General features: G+C 49.6%; 1 protein-coding gene across 8 annotated transcripts in view; it reads right to left on the bottom strand.

The window, feature by feature from the left end:
- STAT2 (signal transducer and activator of transcription 2) overlaps window positions 1-19,872 on the bottom strand; it is a 1,902,691-nt gene that overhangs the window by 768,489 nt on the left and 1,114,330 nt on the right. For all 8 annotated transcript variants that reach the window (XM_069653700.1, XM_069653696.1, XM_069653703.1 and 5 more), the window contains exon 15: window positions 1,986-2,063. In XM_069653700.1, coding sequence (XP_069509801.1) covers window positions 1,986-2,063 — 78 coding nt within the window. The remainder of the gene's footprint in view (window positions 1-1,985; window positions 2,064-19,872) is intronic.

The raw sequence follows: 19,872 nt of genomic DNA, 5'->3' as shown, positions 1-19,872 counted from the left end.
AATTGGCCAGATCTGTACCATTTATCAATCTCGCTGAACTTCTGCAGAACTATTAGCTGCAAGGTAAGACCTAAACTTGACTTTACGTTTATACTGTTGCTCTAACAACTAGGATACAGATTCCTTACCACCTTATTTCTATCTGTATTAGATTATTCATGTTACGACATACACACCTGGGCTGATCCATTGAGTCACAACGATTTTATGGCTCCCAATTGTTACAGACAATAGGATATCAGGTGAGCATCACCACATCTATAATATATGTGGAAACACCTTACACTGATAATCCTGAATCTTTTTTTTGCTTTTCTCCCTTTGCTTTCCTTCTCTAACTGTGAACAATGCTCCATCAATCCGGAATGCCTACATATATGCGGTATGACCTTTTTTCTCTGGTTTCGTGTGACCTGTTGACTACCTAATGCTTCATGTATTATGTATACTTTGACCATGAACTCTTATATTCTGTATTTTCTGTATCTTATTCACATCCAGGCTTTGGTTGTACCAGCCTTGGAAGAAACCCTCCAGGGTCAAAACACGTGTTGCCAACCACAACCTAGGATAAAAAAAGTATGTTACACTTGGGACTTATTTGGACTTTTGTATACACAAGACTAGAATGAGCCAATATACAAATTTAGCAGGGTTGTGCACATCTTAAAAAGAGTTATTATGCTTTCACGTGCCTAGATTTGGTGGATAAAGGCTTAGCCATTGTACCTGTTGGCATTCATCGTACCCCCTGATAAGTGACCTACATTCTAAAGCTTAACCCAGCACAGTAACTAGTGGACCTCCATGCCCTCACTCTCTCACTCATACCAAAATTTGACAAAGTAATGGAGCATATATCCATGTTTACTAGGAATATTAAGTGTTCAGTGCAAAGTCAGCATCTAAACTGGCACATCTAAACCGAAAACACTTGTGCATAGGCACCATACAAATGTCCAATAAATAAAAATAAATAAACGGGATGATCGATCTCTTCAAACATTTGGCAACAGCCGAATCACTGTTGGTTGTCACATTCAAGATTTCCGGGGCAAACACTCAATATGTGGAATCCGCTCAGAAATGCCAGACACATTTAACAATCTGACCATATCTAGTCTTGGTTTATCATGTCCTTGAAGTTCCAGACAGGCAAAGGCCATGACCATGTCTGACTTCCATTTTCCTTTCGCCAAAAGGGAACAAAGCTGAACTGGCAAAGTCATAGGGGACTGAATACCCTCTTAGGCATCCTACAGATTTAGCAAGCTGAATCCTACTATTTAGAATTTGAGTATTCTACTGCAACCTGCCAGAAAAGGAGATAAACTGTGCAAAGAGACTTGCAAAGGGGCCATGGTGTCTTTGCTAAACTAGCCCCCAAAGGTCAAGGTTCTCTTAAGGTGGAATCACAGTGTAGCATCCCAAAAGAAGCCTCATATTAGGACTCAAAACGGGTTGGTAAATCAGTCATGAAAAAGCAAATAAAGGGCCTCTCACTAGAAGTCTAATTTAGAACTTTCTTCCTCTCACCCTTCCGTCAGAGGAGTACGATTTTAAAGATGGTGCAGGTAGACAGTGCGTTTAGTGAGAAGGTGGGTCTTTTTAGGAGAGATTCATCTGTAAGGAGGCATTTTATGTAGTCCAGATGGAGTCTTTAAGGGAGATCAGAGAGGAGGCATCCCTAACAGTTGTAACAGGGGGCTTGCTGGCCAGGGGACATACTGAGGTTTTATGGCACATACTCAGGGAAATTGTGTGTTTTAGCATGTTACTACCAAAACAGATCCCTGTGGAACAAGAATACTATAATGACGTCAACAGGAGTCTGTAAGGTGCCCACAATGAAGGAGGTTATGTCTGTATTTGAGGTGCTTAGTCAGGGCAGAGACTGTTGAGAAAAGTCACATCAACGTTTCGGGGCATGCTCCGATAAACTACAGAAGGGAGATCATATGTCAATTTGGGAGTTTCACGCTTACCTCAAGCTCGAGCTCCAAATCCTGGTATTTAAACTTAACAGTGAAATTCATGACATGCAGCTCCTCAGTCACCAATACCTGCAACAAGATAAACAGGCATGGCAGTCAGCAAATATATGGTTTACTTTTAAAACAAAAGGGCTGAATCCGTCTGACCCACGTAACACGTCATTGAAAGAATGGTTAACGGTTGCATATCTTACCCACAGCGGCCTTGCAGCCGAAGTTCAGAGACACTGGGCCTCATTACACGGACGGCAGTAAGGGTTAACGGTCACCGTTAATGGCAACGGTGACCGTTAACCCTTACCGCCGTACTACGAGGTCCCTTAGCGGGTTGGAGTTTTAACGCCTGCTTTTTGCAGGCGTTAAATACCAACCCGCTAAGGGACCTCGGAGCTAATTACGGCACCGCAAAATTGCGGTGCCGTAATTAGCGCCTTCCCCAGTCCCATAGAGCCCTATGGGGCAGAAATGGGAATGGGGAAGGGCAATGGCGGAAAGGGGATTTACCGCCCCTCCAACCTTGGAATGGGGCGGTAAATCCCCTTTCCGCCAAGGCGGTGCCGGTATTTTACTGGCATGGTCCAGGGTGCTAATAGCACCCTGGACCACCGCCTTCCGTGTAATGAGGCCCACTGTATCACTGTGTATAAGAACAGAAAGATTTGGTGTAAGAAGGTCTAGCAGAGCTGGAGGAGAATTGTGGGGAGTGACAAATCCAGCAGTGCACCAGGAAAGAAGGAGACCTTCTAGGGACTAAAGACCAAACTGATGCATGGTTTAAACCACAATCATATGGCGAGAAGCTCAAACATTTTTCACAGCTTGGATACGTTCTAAATCCCTGCCCATTTCACTATGTCAGAACCAGTCTATTCCCAAGTGTTGTGTGGAACTAAAAGTACCATGCACCAGATTCCGCTTAGCATTCATCATAAACTCTCAGATCTCAAGCAAATGGTGTGGCTATGCAGTGTTGGGTCCTCTTTTGCTACATCATCGTGCAAGAGATTGAGTAAAAGACAGTATGGAAGCAATGCAAAGGAGATGCTGCTCTAACATTGCTTATGCCTTGATATGTTCACAAGTCTTGGTTCTCATAACAGTTACTGTGCTTGACTTGTTACTGAATCACATCCCTGCTACCCTACCCTGTGGTTCCTGGTAGCTTGTAGTAAATGTCATTCATTATCCTTTGTTTTCTTCTAGCTGGCCATCCTGAGATATTTGTTTCAGTACTTCTTGCAGCCAGCAAATCGTCAGTTCCTTAGTGGTCCAGGAACCTAGCAATTCCTCATGACAACAATCTACCATTCCCTTTTCTGCCTAATGCCTGTGCAGTTTGTGCACTGCCATTCTTCTGTCTCAGGCTGACCAACAGTGCTCTAGGTTGTGATTAGTGTACTTGTGGTACTAAATGTAGGTTATTCATACAGTGCGGAGCCTACAGTGGATGGAGGTTCTTCATGAGCTTACTCAGTTGGCAGGTCCCTTTTTGCCAGGACCTTCACCAGCATTGTTTTCAACCAGGGTAAATACATCTCCTACGGTTGATAGGACTGGATTTTTCTGCACATCTAATATACCACATCAAATTCATTTTTGCATCATTTAGGCGAAGCAAGCTTTATTTGATTGTGTTGTTGGTGCGACTGAGACATTCCGTGTCATTTCCATGATTGTTGCAAGTCCCAAATCTGCCGCTCCTGCTGTTGTTGGATTTGGATGTCGTCTATATAAACTGAAAGTGCATGTGTATAGATAGTCTAATTATAACAAATGTGTGAATCTTGATGAACATATTCAACTTCATTGTTGAGCGAGCATCTGTACCTGCTGAGTTTGAGAAGATTGGAACAATGACCAGGGAATGTCTTTTAACCCAATCGATTTCTACAAGCGTGTGAGGTCCATCAGGTGGTCTCAGAAAACATATACGGCTAACAGGTGTAGTAAAATCCAAAGCTGACCATTATTCCCAGTAAAGAGGTTATGAGCTCTGTTTTGATGGGGTCTGTCAGATCTAAATTCATAAACGGCAACCTTCGGGAATCCCCATGCATTTTCACCTGCCCTTCTTCTGGTTCACCCAACTTTTCCCACAGTGACTCCCATCCAGGGAACTGGCGATATAACTCTGAGATGTGTACCTGCCAGTCCTTATGACTTCCAGTGCAAAGTGCCTTGTGATCTGTTGCCCTGAGAAGGTCACCTTTCCCAGCTTGTTGCGTGCCTTACTCTGTACCACATTTGTTAGTGGCAGAGCACTTTGTGTATTTTGTGAATGCTGCTGGACAAATTCCACCTTTTCAGAAATGAAAGGTTTGTACTGTACATCTCTCCTTTACATTGTGACCTGGTTTTACAAGCTGTGGTAAGTCAGAAGGAGGACAGGTTTTGATTAGACATTTCACTGTTTATTAAAGTTAAGGAATAATGCCTAGCTTTCCCTATACAACAAGGTGTCACTACCCAAGGAAGGAACAAGTTACTTACCTGTAACTCTTCTCCAGCATGGATCTGGCATGGATTCACATGCTCATGAATATTCCCCGTCGTCAGGCTGGGAATCCTCGGTAAAGAAAAAATCAGTATCAGTCTAGTTTCTGATCTATCTTTCTTAGTAGTAACCAATCACTGGTCTCTGGGTCATACTGCCGCCAGCCAATGACTGCCCTCTCCCTAAGCCCCGCCCCTGGCAGCCATCCTCAGATTTGGTAGCACGTAAAGTGGCAGTATGACCAAGTGAAGAGCTGCAGAGGGGAAGGAGGGAGGGTTTGCATGTGAATCCATGCCAGACCCATGCTGGAGAACAACAGTTAGAGGTAAGTAACTTGTTCCTACTCCAGCATGGGGTCTTGCATGGATTCACATGCTCATGAATATAAGAATACTTAGCAGTACACACATGCACAACCACTGGAGGTGGCAAGGCTCAACATTAAGCATAACATAAAACTCAACATTAAGCATCTCTTACCTCCTCACCAGGCTCACCTTAAGCGAACAGGTTGCGCAGCACTGCCTGGTCGACTCTGGACTCCTCCCTGGAATTCCGGTCGACGCAGTAGAATCTCGTGAAGGTGTGCGTCGACCTCCAAGTAGCAGCCCTGCAGATGTCCAGCAGGGGCACACCAGACAAGAACGTAGTGGTAGCAGCGATTGCTCTGGTCGAATGGGCTCTCGGACGGCCAGGCAACTGTCGGTTTGCCAACCGATGACAGTGCATGATGCAGCCGGAGAGCCATCTGGAAATGGAAGCCTTCGAGAGAGCCGTCCCTTGGTTCACAGGTCTAAAGTTCACAAACAGCTGTGATGTATTCCGAAAACTCTTTGTTCGGTTCACGTAGAACTTCAGCGCTCTAGCTACATCCAGCGAGTGCAAAATCCTCTCGGCCGGCGACAAAGGCGACGGGAAAAAGACTGGTAACTCCAAGGGCTCATTGAGATCGAAGTCCGACGGCACCTTGGACATGAAGGAAGAGTGCGTCCTCAGCACCACCCTTCGTCTTGTGGAAAGTCAAGTATGGAGGCTTACAGGAAAGGGCCTGAATTTCTCCCACGCGTTGTGCAGAGGTGATGGCCACAAGGAACGCAGTCTTCCACGACAGGAACTTCAACGGAGCCGAATGCAAGAGCTCGAATGGCAGGCCCATGAGCCTGGTCAGCACCACGTTGCGCTCCCACGCGGGGCTGGAGCCTTCACTGGCGAGAACGATCGGAACAGTCCTTTCATAAACTCCTTCACCAGGCGATGAGACCACAGGGACGACCGTCCTGCAGTTCTGGTGTATCGGGAAATCACTGCCAGATGTATCTTGATGGAAGCGTGAGCTAGTCCAGCTTTGGCCAGCGACAGTAAGTACGGTAGCACTTGAGGGGCTGTAATCCTCCGTAGAGGGTTAATCTTCTGTGCACGGCACCAAACAGAGAACCTCTTCCACTTGTGTCCGTAGCATTTGAGAGTTGAGGACGCCCTGGCCTTTGCAAGAACCTCTCGCAGTCAGCCCGGATATCGTACCCTCCAAACTCTAGTGCTGCAGGAGCCAGGCCTGCAAGTTCAGCGACTCCGGGTCGTGATGAAGAATGGCGCCTCCTTCTCTGGAGAGAAGGTCTATGTCTGTCGACAGTTTGACTGGTGGGGACACTAACCAGTCCAGAAGGTCCGGGAACCATATCTTTCTCGGCCACCTTGGTGCAACGAGGATCATCCTGCACTCGGACCTCTTGAGTTGGTTAATGAGCCTGAGCAGCAATGGCAACGGCGGGAACGCATACAGGAAAAGGCCGTCCCAGGGGAACGAGAAAGCATCGCCCATGCTCCTCGGCTGGTGGAACCTGCTGGCGAACCTCTGGCACTTGGAGTTCGTCGCAAACAGGTCGATTTGGGGCTTGCCCCATCGCCGGAAGAGTTGATCCACTTGATCCTGGTGTATTTCCCACTCGTGGCACGAGCACAGCTCCCTGCTGAGTGAGTCGGCGATGGTGTTTTTTATCACTGCTAGATGAAAAGGCACCAGAAACATCCCCTGAGCAACGGCCCAGTGCCACATATCCTGGGCTTCCTTGGACAGGGCTGGGGATCTGGTTCCTCCCTGCTTCCGGATGTAGAACATCGTGGTGGTGTTGTCGGTGAAGATCCTCACCACCTTGCCCTTGAGGGAGGGGAGGAATGATTTGAGGGCCCAGAACACTGCTCGGAGCTCCAGTATTATGATGTGAAGCGGCTTCTCCTCCGGGAGCCACGGCCTCTTGTGTGAAGATCTCCGGTGTGCGCTCCCCACCCCTCCGGGGAGGCATCCGTCGTCACAGTCATCTGGTATGCTGGGGTCTGAAAGTCCGTGCCCACGGCGAGATGCGCGCAGGTGCCCCACCATCGAATTGCTTGGCGGAATACTTAGTTGAGCGAGATTTTGTCCTCAAAGCTGCCCGTCGCTTGCGTCCAAAGGGCGTCGAGGAACTCCTGCAGAGGACGCAACCGAAGCCTGCACAGGCGCACCATATAGATGCAAGAGGACATCATCCTGAGAAGGGACTTGATGGACCTCACTATGGCCACGTCCGCGGCCAGCAGATGCTGTATCCTACCCAGGATGGCCTGCGTTCTTTCCTCCGACAGCGAGGCCAACTGCGCTACTGTATCGAGCCTGGCTCCCAGAAACGGAGCAACCTGCGACAGAACCAGGTGGGATTTGGGAAAGTTGATGGAGAATCCCAGGTCCGTGAGCAGCCGGACGGTCTTTGATGTGTGTTCGACGGTGAGTTCCCTTGTCCCTGCTCGGATGAGCCAGTCGTTCAGGTAGGGGTAGACGTGGATCCCCTGCAGCCGCGCCGCCACTGGTGCTAGGCACTTGGTGAACACCCTGGGCACCGACTTCAATCCGAATGGGAGGGCCTTGAACTGGTAGTGCCGCCCTTGGACTACGAACCTGAGAAACATTCAGTGTCCTTTTAGGATGGGGATGTGAAAGTGCACATCCTCCAGATCCAACTACGATAGGAAGTCGCCTTCCTCCAGCTGGCCCAGCACGTGCTGGTGGGTGACCATCCGGAACTTCTGTGCCTTGATGTATCTGTTTAGCTGACGCAAGTCCAGGATGGGATGCCAACCTCCAGTCTTCTTTCTGACGAGGAAGTATCTTGAGTATACTCCGGAGCCCCGGAGCCTCTTTGGGACGAGCTTGATGGATCCTTTCTTGAGCATCGCCCTTACCTCTAACAGCAGTTGAGGGATGTGGTTTTCCTTCCTGGCCAGGGGCGGAATTCAGGGGCACTTCTTTAGAAATTCCAGAGTGTGCCCGTGGGCCAGGGCATCCAGCACCCAACGGTCGATGGAGATGAACTCCCACACGCTGATGAACTTTGTCAGCCGGTGTCAGGCTCCTGTTGTCTGGCGCAGAGGCAGCACAAACACCTGCCTCCCCGTTGGGTCTTAGCACCTGGGATGTAAAAACCACAGGCCACCTTGACCCGCCGGGGAAAGAGGGTTAGGGTCCGTTGGTTTGGATGGGTAGAGGGAGTTCAGGATAACTGGAAAGAGGGTTAGGAGGCTGTTATGGATAGGTGGGGGTTTTTAGGGAAACACACTCCTCGGCTCCTGTGCGCCGCTCCGATGGACGTACTCCGCCCATGCACTCATGCACCTCACCCACACTGTGTGCCCTTCGGAGGGGAGCCTTTGTACTGGAGCTCCTGAACCAGGACACTATGGCATTAAAGTGCTGACCATTGTAGCTGGACACTATGACATTAAAGTGCTGACCATTGTAGCTGCTCCGCTACTAACTGCAGTGTCGCAACATAAATTACACCGGCATTTACTCATGCAGCACGCTTTCCCAAATCATGTGCGTGATCACCAACCCCCTTGCATTATTCTCATACAGGGTACAAACAAATAACAGCACTTAGCTCTGATTGCTGGCTGGTGCCTCCGATCCTCCTGACTTGTTTGTGTGCTCAGCCAAAGTACGCTCCGCTTTCACTGCAAAATACCAAAACACATTGTCAGTGCGGGCGAAAACAACTCGTAGTTGACTTCACTCCGAGTTGCCTCAGTAACGTTTTCCCCGCATTCCATGCGTGGGCAATTAGTCATGGCATTGCCCAAATCATGCGGGGTCTATGTATTGATTCCCAATTTACAGGGGACTCGTGCGCGATGCTTCTCGTGCCTCTGCCCCAGTTTGCGGTTCGGTATCTAAACCGTGATCCCAGCCGAAAGTACAGAGGAACTTATCTTTTAGTTGTGCGCGGGGCCTGGGGTGTTCAGGCGGGAGCTTGTGCCCCGCGTAGGCGTGCCTGCCGGAGCTCGGATGAAACACGTCTTCTCTCCTCTGCATCCGGAATTGCGAGCGTCGTCCCGATGGCGCGGCTCACGCATGCGCATTAGCGCGGGCGTGCCATTTCCTGACAGCAGGCTCGTGCAAGGCATGGCCTGCTGGGAAATGTAGTTCCAAGGCGGTTCTCCATCCCAGGGACTTCTTTCTGCAAAAGGGATGGAGAACCCGCCTTGAGTACTGGGTAGGGCTTTTTGGAGGGGGCTCTCACCCCTTCTGCAGCCCCCACAGTGGCTGCAATCTGCCTTTTGGCCCCAACACGTGGCCCAGCCCTGACAGTCGGCCTCCCACCGGGGTGCTTCGGTGGGGGCCCGACGCGATGGCCCGTTCAGTCTCGCTAGGAAGCAGGCTTTGCCACCTTGGCCTCCCTGGCGACAACGGCGAAATCCACCTGACTTGCCTCGTCCCCTGCAGGCTTTTTGCGACGAGGAGCGGGCCGCCTGACAGTAGGTCAAGGAGCCGCCGCCGAATCCTTTGGAGGCACCTTGCTTGCCTCTGGAGTTTCGAAAGGGGGGCCGCCGTTGCTGCAGAACTCCCAAGGCCCGAGCCGTCTCCGTGTCGGTCTTGATGGCCTGCAGCGACTCATCCACAGTCTTTCCAAACAGATTGTTCCTGTCGAAGGGCATGTCCAAAACCTTGGCTTGCACGTCCTGGTGGAAATCCGTCGCCTTGAGCCACCCCCGCCGTCGAAGGCAAACGCTGTTGCCCAACTGGAGGAAACCGGTGTCGGCAATGTCCGTGGCCACAGTTATGGCGTGGTCCGACGCCACCTCACCCTCCTGTAGAATCGCCAGGGCCTCTGCCCTCTTGTCATCCAGGGAGGAAGTCCAACAGGAGGGCGATCTTGTACCACAATTCCCTGTCGCAGCGGGCCACAATCGCTAGGGCGTTGGCCGCCTTAATCGTTGTCGCTGCCAATGAGATGACTCGTCGCCCCACAGCGTCCAGCTTCTTTCCCTCGCCGTCCGGTGGGGAAGTTGAGGATGAAGCCGATGCCCCACCCTGCTTTCTTCTTGGCCGCTGCTGAGAGGACCGAATCCGGGGTCGGCTGTGCCCTAAGGCACAACGGGGCGACGTCGGGGACCTGGTACTACTTGTCGTATCAGTCCCTCTTGGCAGGTGTCGTGAATGGGTTCTTGAGGAGGGCAAGTCCCTCGTCCCAGATGTCATCCAGCAACGGCACCGCAAGGACCGTCTTCCTCTTGGCCTCGCGGTGGTGGAGGAAGCCTTCCTTCTTCTCAGGGCAGAGCTGAAAACGCTCATATGCCCTGGCAATCATAGCGTGGAAGGAGCCAATCTCGTCGGGCGGAGACGCCTGAGGAATCGGAGAGGGGAGGCCAGTCCCGTCGTCACCGCCCTCGTCATCCGTCCCCGTCGTGGCCATGTCCGTTCCCATGTCGTCCCTCAGGATCGGGGAAGGCGACAAAGGCTGAAGGCCGTGAGGGCTGAAGGGGCACTTGATGAATTCTCCTCCTCTTGTTCAGAGGGCTTCCCGACAGTCCCGGTACAGCTGGGTCGTACGTCGGGGGTAGGGGGTAGTGGGTAGGGGCAGTCTCGTCCTTATCTCCGTGCATAAGGCTTGGATTTCCGTCAAATTGGCCGCCGAGTTGTCCTGAGGCTCGGGTTGCAACGGGTGTGCCGGGAGCGACGGTTGTTCCTCCACGGGAACCTCGTCGTCGTTGCCACCCTCGCTCTCGTCGTCCCCCTCCTCGGGATTCCTCCCGTGGGGCTGGGCCTCTTCCAAATTCTCGGTCAGTTCCTCTACGGAGGTTGTGTCTGTGTCCGTAACGGCCACCGCCCCCCCCCCTTTTTCCACCGGGGTCTTCACGGGGGTCTTCTCGATGGGCTTAAAAGAGGATTCCCTCTGCGGAGGCAGGGAAACTCTGGGCCCTGAGGTCGCCTCCACAGGGATAGCCTCCACAGGCTTTGCCAGGGCCGCTGCAGCTCCCTCGATAGAGGCCTTAGCCGGGTGAATCGAGGCCTTCACCACTTTGGGCACGCTTGAGGCCTTCACCTTAGGGGAAGGGTCACCCCCTCGCTCCCCCTCGGCCGGTTCCTTCAAGATCGACTGGGGCCTCTCCAGGAGCTTAGCCGGGTTCTAAGATTTTCTCTTCCCCGAGCCAGAGCGTTGGCTCACGGTTGATGGTGTCGGTGAAGGTGCGCCCTGCCTGGCAGCCGAGGAGCCTGACCATTCGGCGCTCCCGGTGCCCGCAGACTCACGGTACTTTGCCTTCTGTTGGGCCCCCGTCGCCGGGGCGCCCTCACAGGACTTAGAAGACCGCTCGGACTTCTTCTCACCTGCTGGGCTCTTGCCTTCCAGCCAGTTGGAGAGACGGGTCTGGCGATCTCTCATAGTCCGATCCGACATGTTCATGCAAACCGCACAGTGCCGGGAGTCGAGCTTCCCTTCTCATGGGCCATGTTCTTCTCATCCACGAGGTAGGCCTCCGAAACTTCTGAAATCCTCAAAGAAGCGTAACTCGACGAAAACTTAACCCTTGAGGGGCATAGATAAATCTGAAACGGGTCCCCGTTGAACGGAAGTAGAAACGGTGGAGCTTGAGGCTCGATTAAACCGAAAAATTTTATAAATCTCTTTGAAAAAGCGCAAAACGCAGAAAAAGCTCGAGAGCTATAGCACAAGGACTCCCAACACTTGAACGTGTGGTAAAAATCTGAGGATGGCTGCCAGGGGCGGGGCTTAGGGAGAGGGCAGTCTATGGCTGGGGGCAGTCTGACCCAGAGACCAGTGATTGGTTACTACTAAAAGACAGATCAGAAACGAATCTGATACTGATTTTTCTTTACCGAGGATTCCCAGCCTGACGACAGGGAATATTCATGAGCATGTGAATCCATGCCAGACCCTGTGCTGGAGAAACTAGCTAAGGTGCCCGTCAGTTGTCCGTGAATGACTAGAAATTTAACTATCCACCATCCAACTCTAAGCCTGTCTGACCCGATCATTATCTTAACTTAAAAGTCAAGAGAATGGGCCTCATTACAAGTTTGTCGTACCGGTAAGCTTGCCGGTACCGTAGTTCCCAGACTGGCAAACTACCAGTTGTGCTCGCGGGTGCCTTTCTGCCCGCCAGGTCGGACCTGGCAGGCAGAGCGGCACCCGCAAGCACAGCATTCTTTGGCACCATTCACAAATGGGCTAAAGGGCTCAATGAGAATGGGGAAGAATTTTTTCCGGCGTCCTGAAATGGGCAATTACCAGGTCCACCGGGGTTGTAATACCCTGGTAATTGCCCATTCCAGGGTGCCAATAAAAAACGAATCTGGCGGCAGCCGTGCCTGTATTATAGGCACGGCTGTTCGCCAGGGTTGTAATGAGGCCCAAGGTCTCCCTTCTCTTGAGGGTTGTTAGTTTTTAATCAACATTCCAATCGTTTTTTTTTAAACCTTTATTTATTTCTGACAGAACAGGGCAGCATACAATGTGGGACATGTCCCGTAGTACAGTTCATTGGTACATTTAGTAACATTCATATCCGCACGGTTATTGTCATAACATTTGATACACTACTCAGCTGGGGTATATAAGGGATACAAAAGGAAGCATGTTTCGATATTTAATCCGTTTTCTTGTCGTATAGGTACTTCGAAAGCTATCCCACGAGTGGCATGGTCTGGCTCTAGCAGGATGGAGGGTAGATACATACATGCTTTCACATTCCTGAGACCAATTCAATGCATTCAACCATTCCTTCCTGTCTGGAGGAGGTTCGTCTTTCCAGTGTAGGAGAATGGTTCTTTTGGCAATCATACAGGCGATATTGGCAAATGTTCGAGAGTCACTACTGCGGATCGCTGGCCACATGCCAAAGAGTGGGCCTGTGCTCTAGCTCGATGTCTATAACCTTTGATATTGTATAAATGACATAGGACCAGTAGTTCACCAATGCTGGGCATTCCCAAAACATATGAAAGTGGTCTACTCCATCTAGCATACATCTAGGGCAGCACCAGGGTTGCAAGTTAGTCATTTTAGAAAGTCTGGATGGTGTGTAGTAGAGTCTGTTTAAGATTTTGAATTGTATAAGCTCAAATCTGAAATTAATGGAAACTTTCTTGGTGTGAGTGCACATTTGGGTCCACTGATCATCTGAGAGATCGATGCTGAGTTCTCTGGCCCAGCCAGATCTTGCGCTGGATATCGGGGTCGGGCCTGAGTTCTGTACGACCTTGTAAAGTGCAGACATGATGTGTCTACAGTTCATGAAATTGGCGATGTAAGCAAAGCTGGGGTTTTCAGGAGGTTAATTTGGATAGGTTGCCCACCTAGTAGATATAGCTGCACGTAATCTGTAGTATTGAAGCCGTTCCCCGCTTGTGTCCTCATGTCCAGGTATCCAAGTGTCAGGGGTGATAAATCTGCCATCTGGAAAGAGATCAGTGAGGTTCCTATAACCTAGGCTCTCCTATTTTATCTGTACTGATTTGTCCCATGTCAGTTTAAGCTCTAGGTATTTCCATAGTGGGAGCAAACGATAGTAGGGTTTTGTATTACCGGTAAGGGCAAATACCATCCTCCATGCCCACAGCGTGGACATGACCGGGTTGAATGGGCAGTTGTCTCTATAATGTGGGTTCAATATCAGGGTTTCAAGGTCGGCATCGCCGGCCGTTAGGGCCTCTAGCTTAGTGTGTGGAGGGGGGGGTTGTGGGGTATCAATAGGTTGCATATTGGGCTTGAGATGCTATCCAATACAGTTCTAGATTTGGTGCTGTGATTCCTCCTTTCTCATTTGTGTATGTCATATCCAGCCACTTTTTACGGATGGCTCTGGCATGCCAGTGGAATTGGGCAGGTAGTCTATGCAATTGGAAAAATAAACCTTTCCCGGGCCAGATCGGGATGTTAGCATAGACATATAGCATCTTTGGTAGCAGTATAATTTTTGTTAGCGATAATCTGGCGGCCGGGGGTAATGGGAGCACTTTCCATTTGTTCATTTTGGTCTCTGAGTATATTCCAAGTGTGTCGTAATTGACTCTCGGCAGTGTTTCATGAGATCTCGAGACTGTTACCTGCAGGTATTTGATACTGTCGGGAGGGGTTGATTGTAAAGCCCGACAGCTCTCCAATGTGTATGATATCTTGTATGATCGGTGAGAGGTTAATCAGGGAATCCCTAACAAAAAGCATGACATCATCGGCGTATAACAAGATGAATTCAGGGAGCCCCGAGAGGCGGATACCTCAGTGGCCATGATATTTTGTGATGTATTCCACCATCGGCGCTATGGCTAGCGCGAAGAGGATAGGGGAGAAGGGACAAGCCTTTCTAACTGGAATTGGGAGGATGTGTGCGGGTTGACTCAGACCCTGGCTAATGGACGTGTATGTAATAATTGGATGTATTGTCTCATGTTTGGACCTATACCCATCACCTCCAGGGTTAGAAACATGTAATCCCAGGCAACCATGTCAAAGGCCTTTTGGGCATCTATCGTGACCGCCACTGCTTGGGAATCCGGGTCTAGCCTGGCCATTATGTTAAAGAGTCGTCTACTGCCAAGTGAGGTGGATCTCGAAGGGATGAATCCTGCCTGATCAGGGTGGACCAGTTGGGGAATTAGGGGAAGGAGTCTACGGGCCAGAATCTTAGCACATATTTTAATATCACAATTTATGAGGGAGAGGGGCCTATAGGAGCCACATTTGTTCTTGGGTTCACCTGGTTTAGGCAACACCGTGATCACGGACTCTAAGGGATTCCGGGAAGATGTGGCGCGGCAGAGATTTTCACACGCCTGTAGGAGGATCGGAGCTAGTATAGTAGAATATTCCTGATAGAATTCCGCTGTTAGGCCATCTGGGCCTAGCGGCTTGCTTTTAAGGAGTGAAGCAATGACATCCATCATCTCCTCTAGCGTGAATGGGAGTTCGATGTATTCCCTGGCATGGGGGTTCAATGATGGTAATGTGATTTTATGGAGTAGAGCTCGAATGTCTGTGCCTCCTTTGGTCGATGGGGCCTTGTATAGGTTTTGATAGAACTCCCTGAACACCTCCACCACCTCCAAGTCTGCCCATCTGTTACCTGTGTGTCAATTTTACAGTCTACCTGTTCGCCTCCCCGCTCAGCGCGGGACTACTCTCGACAAGTTTCTTCCTGGCCTATCTCCCTCGCCATATCTCCTAGCTGCAGCGGGAAAGGTGAAAGATCTGGTTTCTCTGGTGGTGTGGGCCTCGAATTTCTCCAGCTCGGCGTGTATCTAGGCCAATATTGAAGGATCTGGGTTCAAGGAGTGATTCTGTTGGAGGTTTTTAAGTTTACTTTCCGACTGTTCAAGGTCTCTCTTGATGCCTTTAAGCACCCCAGCCTCTCTTGATATTGACATTCCCCAAATATATACCTTGCCATCTAGCTTCCTGGGTTGTGGCCGCTGAAGTGTTTGCAAAGAAGGTGTCTATGTCGTTCTTGATGTCAGCCTGAAACATTACATCTCGTAAGGCTTCAGATTTAAATCTCCAGATGCATCTTTCAAGACAGTCTCTGTATTTCAGGGTTAGGAGCACGGTGGAGTGGTCAGATAATGTGCAGCGTCTAATTTCCACATTCGCTACACTCCCCATTAGTGAGCTGAAAATTAAGAAGAGATCAATTTGTGGACCGAGGAATAGAAAGAACATTTTCTGGCAGTGGGGTAAATAGTTCTCCATGCATCTCGGAGGTCATACGTCTGCATAATGGAGAGTAGTCAGCGGGCCGCTCAGGATTGGGGTCTGGACGCTTTGTTGGACCCATCTAGAGTCCGATCTAATGTCCAGTTCATGCCCCACACCCCCCGATTTGGGGTATCCCAAAGTATCCTGCTAAGATATTTTGTATGTTCACGAAAAATTCAGGAGCATCTGTAAACGGGCAATATGTGTTTATTAATATGGTCTCTAGCCCTTCAAGGACACAGTGTATAATTATATAATGACCATCAGGGTCCATATGGGAATGTTTCACTGTTAACTTTAGGGATTAATGTACAATTATGGCGACCCCTCTAGATTGAGTGGAGTATGAGGTGGAGTATCTGTTCGCTCCCCAAGTAGGGACTATGTTGCGGCATGTGGTCTCAGTTGCATGGATCTCCTGGAGGAATAGGATATTGGCTTTCTGCCTTTGTGCATAGGCTATAACTTTCCGAGATTTAGTGAAGTTCCCTAATGCTCTAATATTCCTGCTCAGGATTCTTACTTTCTGTGGCATCTCTGGATAGTGGGGTAGTATCCAATAATATGTCCCAATTGCATATGTGCGTGTATTCCGTATCCATCTCTGCCCATCAGTGTTTTAATGGTTTGTGCCCAACTTCTCCCCTGAATAGCGCAAGTAACTTCCCCGTTCCGAGGGGATCTTATAACTGTTAGCCCACCCACCTCCCCCACTGCTTCCCCCAACCCAGCAGTGTAAACCCCCACCGCTTTCTTCCCCTTAAAAACCCTATTGGGCCACCTGGCAGTAGGGAACCCTAACTTGAACATATACATCAAGCAGTTGCTAGTGGGAGCGCTGTTACCGTACGGCTATTACCAGTGTCGGGGGTGGGGGGGTGCCCCTTTTCTGAAAAAGGTGTCAAGGTGAGCGGCCATCTTCAGATACTATCTTCACATTTTACAAGTCCTATCGCTGGTCTGGTCAAGCTCGAAGTTCATGTGGCATCAAATGTCAGTCATTGCCATCTACTGGATCTTCCGGTGGATTAGTTTCAGGAATCTGCGCCTCAATGAATTTGATGGCTTCACTTGGGACCATAAAGAAATAAAGTTTGCCACAGAATTGCAGCTTCAATCTTGCTGGGAACAGCATAGCATACTGTACATTCCTTTCGCTGAGTAATTTCTTCACCCCGATGAATTGGCGGCGCTCCAGCTGCACCGGGACCGAGAAGTCTGGAAAGATGAGGATTGTCTCTTTCTTCTCTCTGGCTAGTCGAAGAATCGCATCTCTGTCTCAGTGACTTATGATTTTGGCTATTATGGGTCTAGGAAAGTCACCCAGTTTTGGTTTGGGCGACAGCACCCAGTGGGCCCTCTCAGCGGTGAAGTATGGAGATAGGTTAGCTTGGTTCAGGAGGTCTTTGAGCAGATTTTCAATAGCCAGCTCCATCTTGCCTTTACGTGCTTTTCCAAGGACCCCCTCAATACGTATATTGTTCCTGCGGGAGCGCAATTCTAGATCGTCGCATTTGTTCTTTGCTAGCTTCATCTTGTTGGAGAGTGTGGCCACTGTGTGTTGCAGTGTTCGGATATTGTCTTCATTAGTGCTTATTCTATTTTCAGTTTCCGTTATGTGATGTGATGTTATGTTATGTTCGGACATTTATTAAGCGCACCTGGTACCCATGGGCTGATGGGCGCTAACCGACATACATAAAACATGTAACGAGAAGAGACAATGCTCAGAGTGGTGATAGGCAGAGGCAAATGTGGTTAAGAAAGCTCTCTAGGCGAAGAGAAAGGTCTTCAGCTGCTTTTTGAACAATTCTGTCGAGGCTATCATTCTTAGCGTGGGCGGGAGGGCATTCCAGGCGATTGGAGCTGCTGCTTCAAATGAACCCTGTCTTGCTTTATTGGAATTACTACGGGGGACTTTAAGAATATTGGTATTATCTGATCTCAATGACCTCGCATTGTCTTTCAGAGCAATCGTTTCCTTCAGGTAGGATGGCATTTTACCCAGGATACATTTGTGAGTAATGAGAAGCCTAAATAAGACTCTTGCCCCGATCGGAAGCCAGTGGAGGCTCCTTCTGGCTTCAGATACATGATCTATTTTACTTAGGCCCTTCACTACTCTCACCGCCCCATTCTGAATCACCTGAAGGCATTGGATCTCTGCCTGCGGGATGCCCACCAATAGGCTAGACCCATAATCCAATTTGGATCCGATGATAGCCCTTGCCAGGGTTTCTGATTTTTTTTCAGAAATAAGAGCACGTAGGTGGCAGAAGAGTTTAATGAAATATGCGGATGAGGAAATAAGACTATTCACCTGGGCCTTCATATTCATATGTTTATCCAGGTATACACCTAGAGTCTTAACCTTATTCAAGACTTCGATGACACAATTATGAAATTCGGTTTTGGCACTATTTAGTGCCAGCCCGTTAGAGACCATCCAATTTTGGATTTTTAGATACATTTTATTGATGAATGCTTTTTGATGTAGGCCCGAAATGGGTAGAACACATTGTGTATCATCCGCATAATTACCGAATATGATCCCCTCCTCTTCGAACATTTGGAAGAAGGGGATCATAAAAATGTTGTAAAAACATGGTGATACATAAGCTCCCTGTGGAACCCCATACAGTAAAAGCACAGTATCGGCTTCTGCCGACTCACTAGCCACTCGGATTTATCTGTCTTTCAAGAAAGAAGATGTCCATTGGATTGCTTCTTCAGAAAAGAGGGCATTCTCCCTTAACCTGGTGGACAAGATGGAATAGTCCACAAGGTCAAAAGCAGCTGAAAGATCTAAAATCATTAAGAGGGAAATCTGGCCGTTGTCCATGCTTTGAATCAGGTGTGATTTGAGGGCAAGAAGAGCTGCCTCAGTTCCATGGTTGGTGCGAAAGCCAGATTGGTATTTGTGCAAGATTTGATTTTGTTCCAAAAATGCAGATATTTGATTATACGCGACTCGAGCTAAGATTTTTTAAAAGAAGTAGTATTCGTAATCGGTCTGTAGTTGGAAGCTGTTAGGGGGCACAGATTTGGCTTTTTCAAGAGAGGCGTGATCCACGCATTTTAAAAATTATCTGGCACTAGATTTGATTGAAAGGAAGAATTGACAAATTTCGTAAGTGCCGGAATTAAAATGGGTAAACATTCCTTGATTAGAATACATTCCTTGATTATAATGGAGGAACAAGGGTCTCCTTTGCAGCTAGTGCTTATGGGGCGCCTTCGTGGGCTAGTTGGGTTTTTATCGAGGCCACAGTTGCGTTAATGTCGTCCAGCTTCTCATGGACAGCAGAAAATCTTTTTGCCATAGCCTCCATGATACCCAACAGATCGGGCAAGGGTGGGGGCCTCAGTGACGCCAGTGGATCTTCCCGGAAGGGATCGTTCCTGCTGATTTGCTTCGATGCGTGGGGTTGATTTCGCAAATGTATCCATTGCTCCGGTTCTCTTGCCGCTGCCAGAGCCCTTTGTCATAGTAACTGTCAAAGGGGTGTACCCAGGTGGGTGGTATAGTGTTTGGATCGTACAAGAAGGCCCCACTGGCAAGGGACTGCACAAAGAGCCTGTCGCTTGCAAAGGAGGAGTGTCTGCACGTTCTAGGGCAGGGCGGAATGTTCAGCTTGATCTGTTGTGCCCGGTCGAGTCACTGGGCGGTGGTATCTCAGGGACTGGGTGCGGTGCACAGCACGCAGCTCATGTCAATGGTTGCTCCTCAACCTCTCCCTTGAAGTATCCCTTATAATTTGCTCAGGATAGTTCCGTCTATTAGACACAGAGCAGTTATGTTGTCCCTTACTTTGTGGGTCAGAGCGAGGTTTTACCAGATTTGTGGCCGAGCCTGTGTCCTGTTATGGCTTTGTGTACTCCCTTGCATATATTGGAGGGGTGAGAGCACTTGTTTAGGTATTGGATAAGAGAAAGTTCCTCCGGGCTGAACGGGCAATAGATTTCAGGTCGTTGACAGTGTTCGCAGCCCTGCCGTACTCCGCCTCCGTGCAATCCCACAGCCACTCAATAATGCCCACCACATATATCGAGCTGTAACTATAGGGTTCCACTACGAGGTAGACCATTGTGCTGGGGTGTTATTAGGACACCGATCAGAGCAGCAACTGGTATCCGGGGTGGCTGATAGTGGCCCAGCAGGCTGCAAGCGGGGGTGCCTGTACGGCCCATGGCGGGGCACTCCAGTAGGCCAGGAGCAGGCCAAGAAGCGAGACAGGGAACTTTGGCAGCACACCGTATTACACAGTGTCAAATTCTCCAGCGGGCGGAATATTGGATCAGAACACCTGCGCTACGTTCAGTGGCCTTTTGCCATGTAGGGAATGGAGGACCGTGATCCCAG

Source organism: Ambystoma mexicanum, chromosome 3q, assembly GCF_040938575.1.
Source record: "Ambystoma mexicanum isolate Mex_15411 chromosome 3q, UKY_AmexF1_1, whole genome shotgun sequence".
NCBI classification, from domain to species: domain Eukaryota; kingdom Metazoa; phylum Chordata; class Amphibia; order Caudata; family Ambystomatidae; genus Ambystoma; species Ambystoma mexicanum.
The sequence above is the reverse complement of the archived record's forward strand: the minus strand, read 5'-3'. Positions and strand labels throughout refer to the sequence as shown.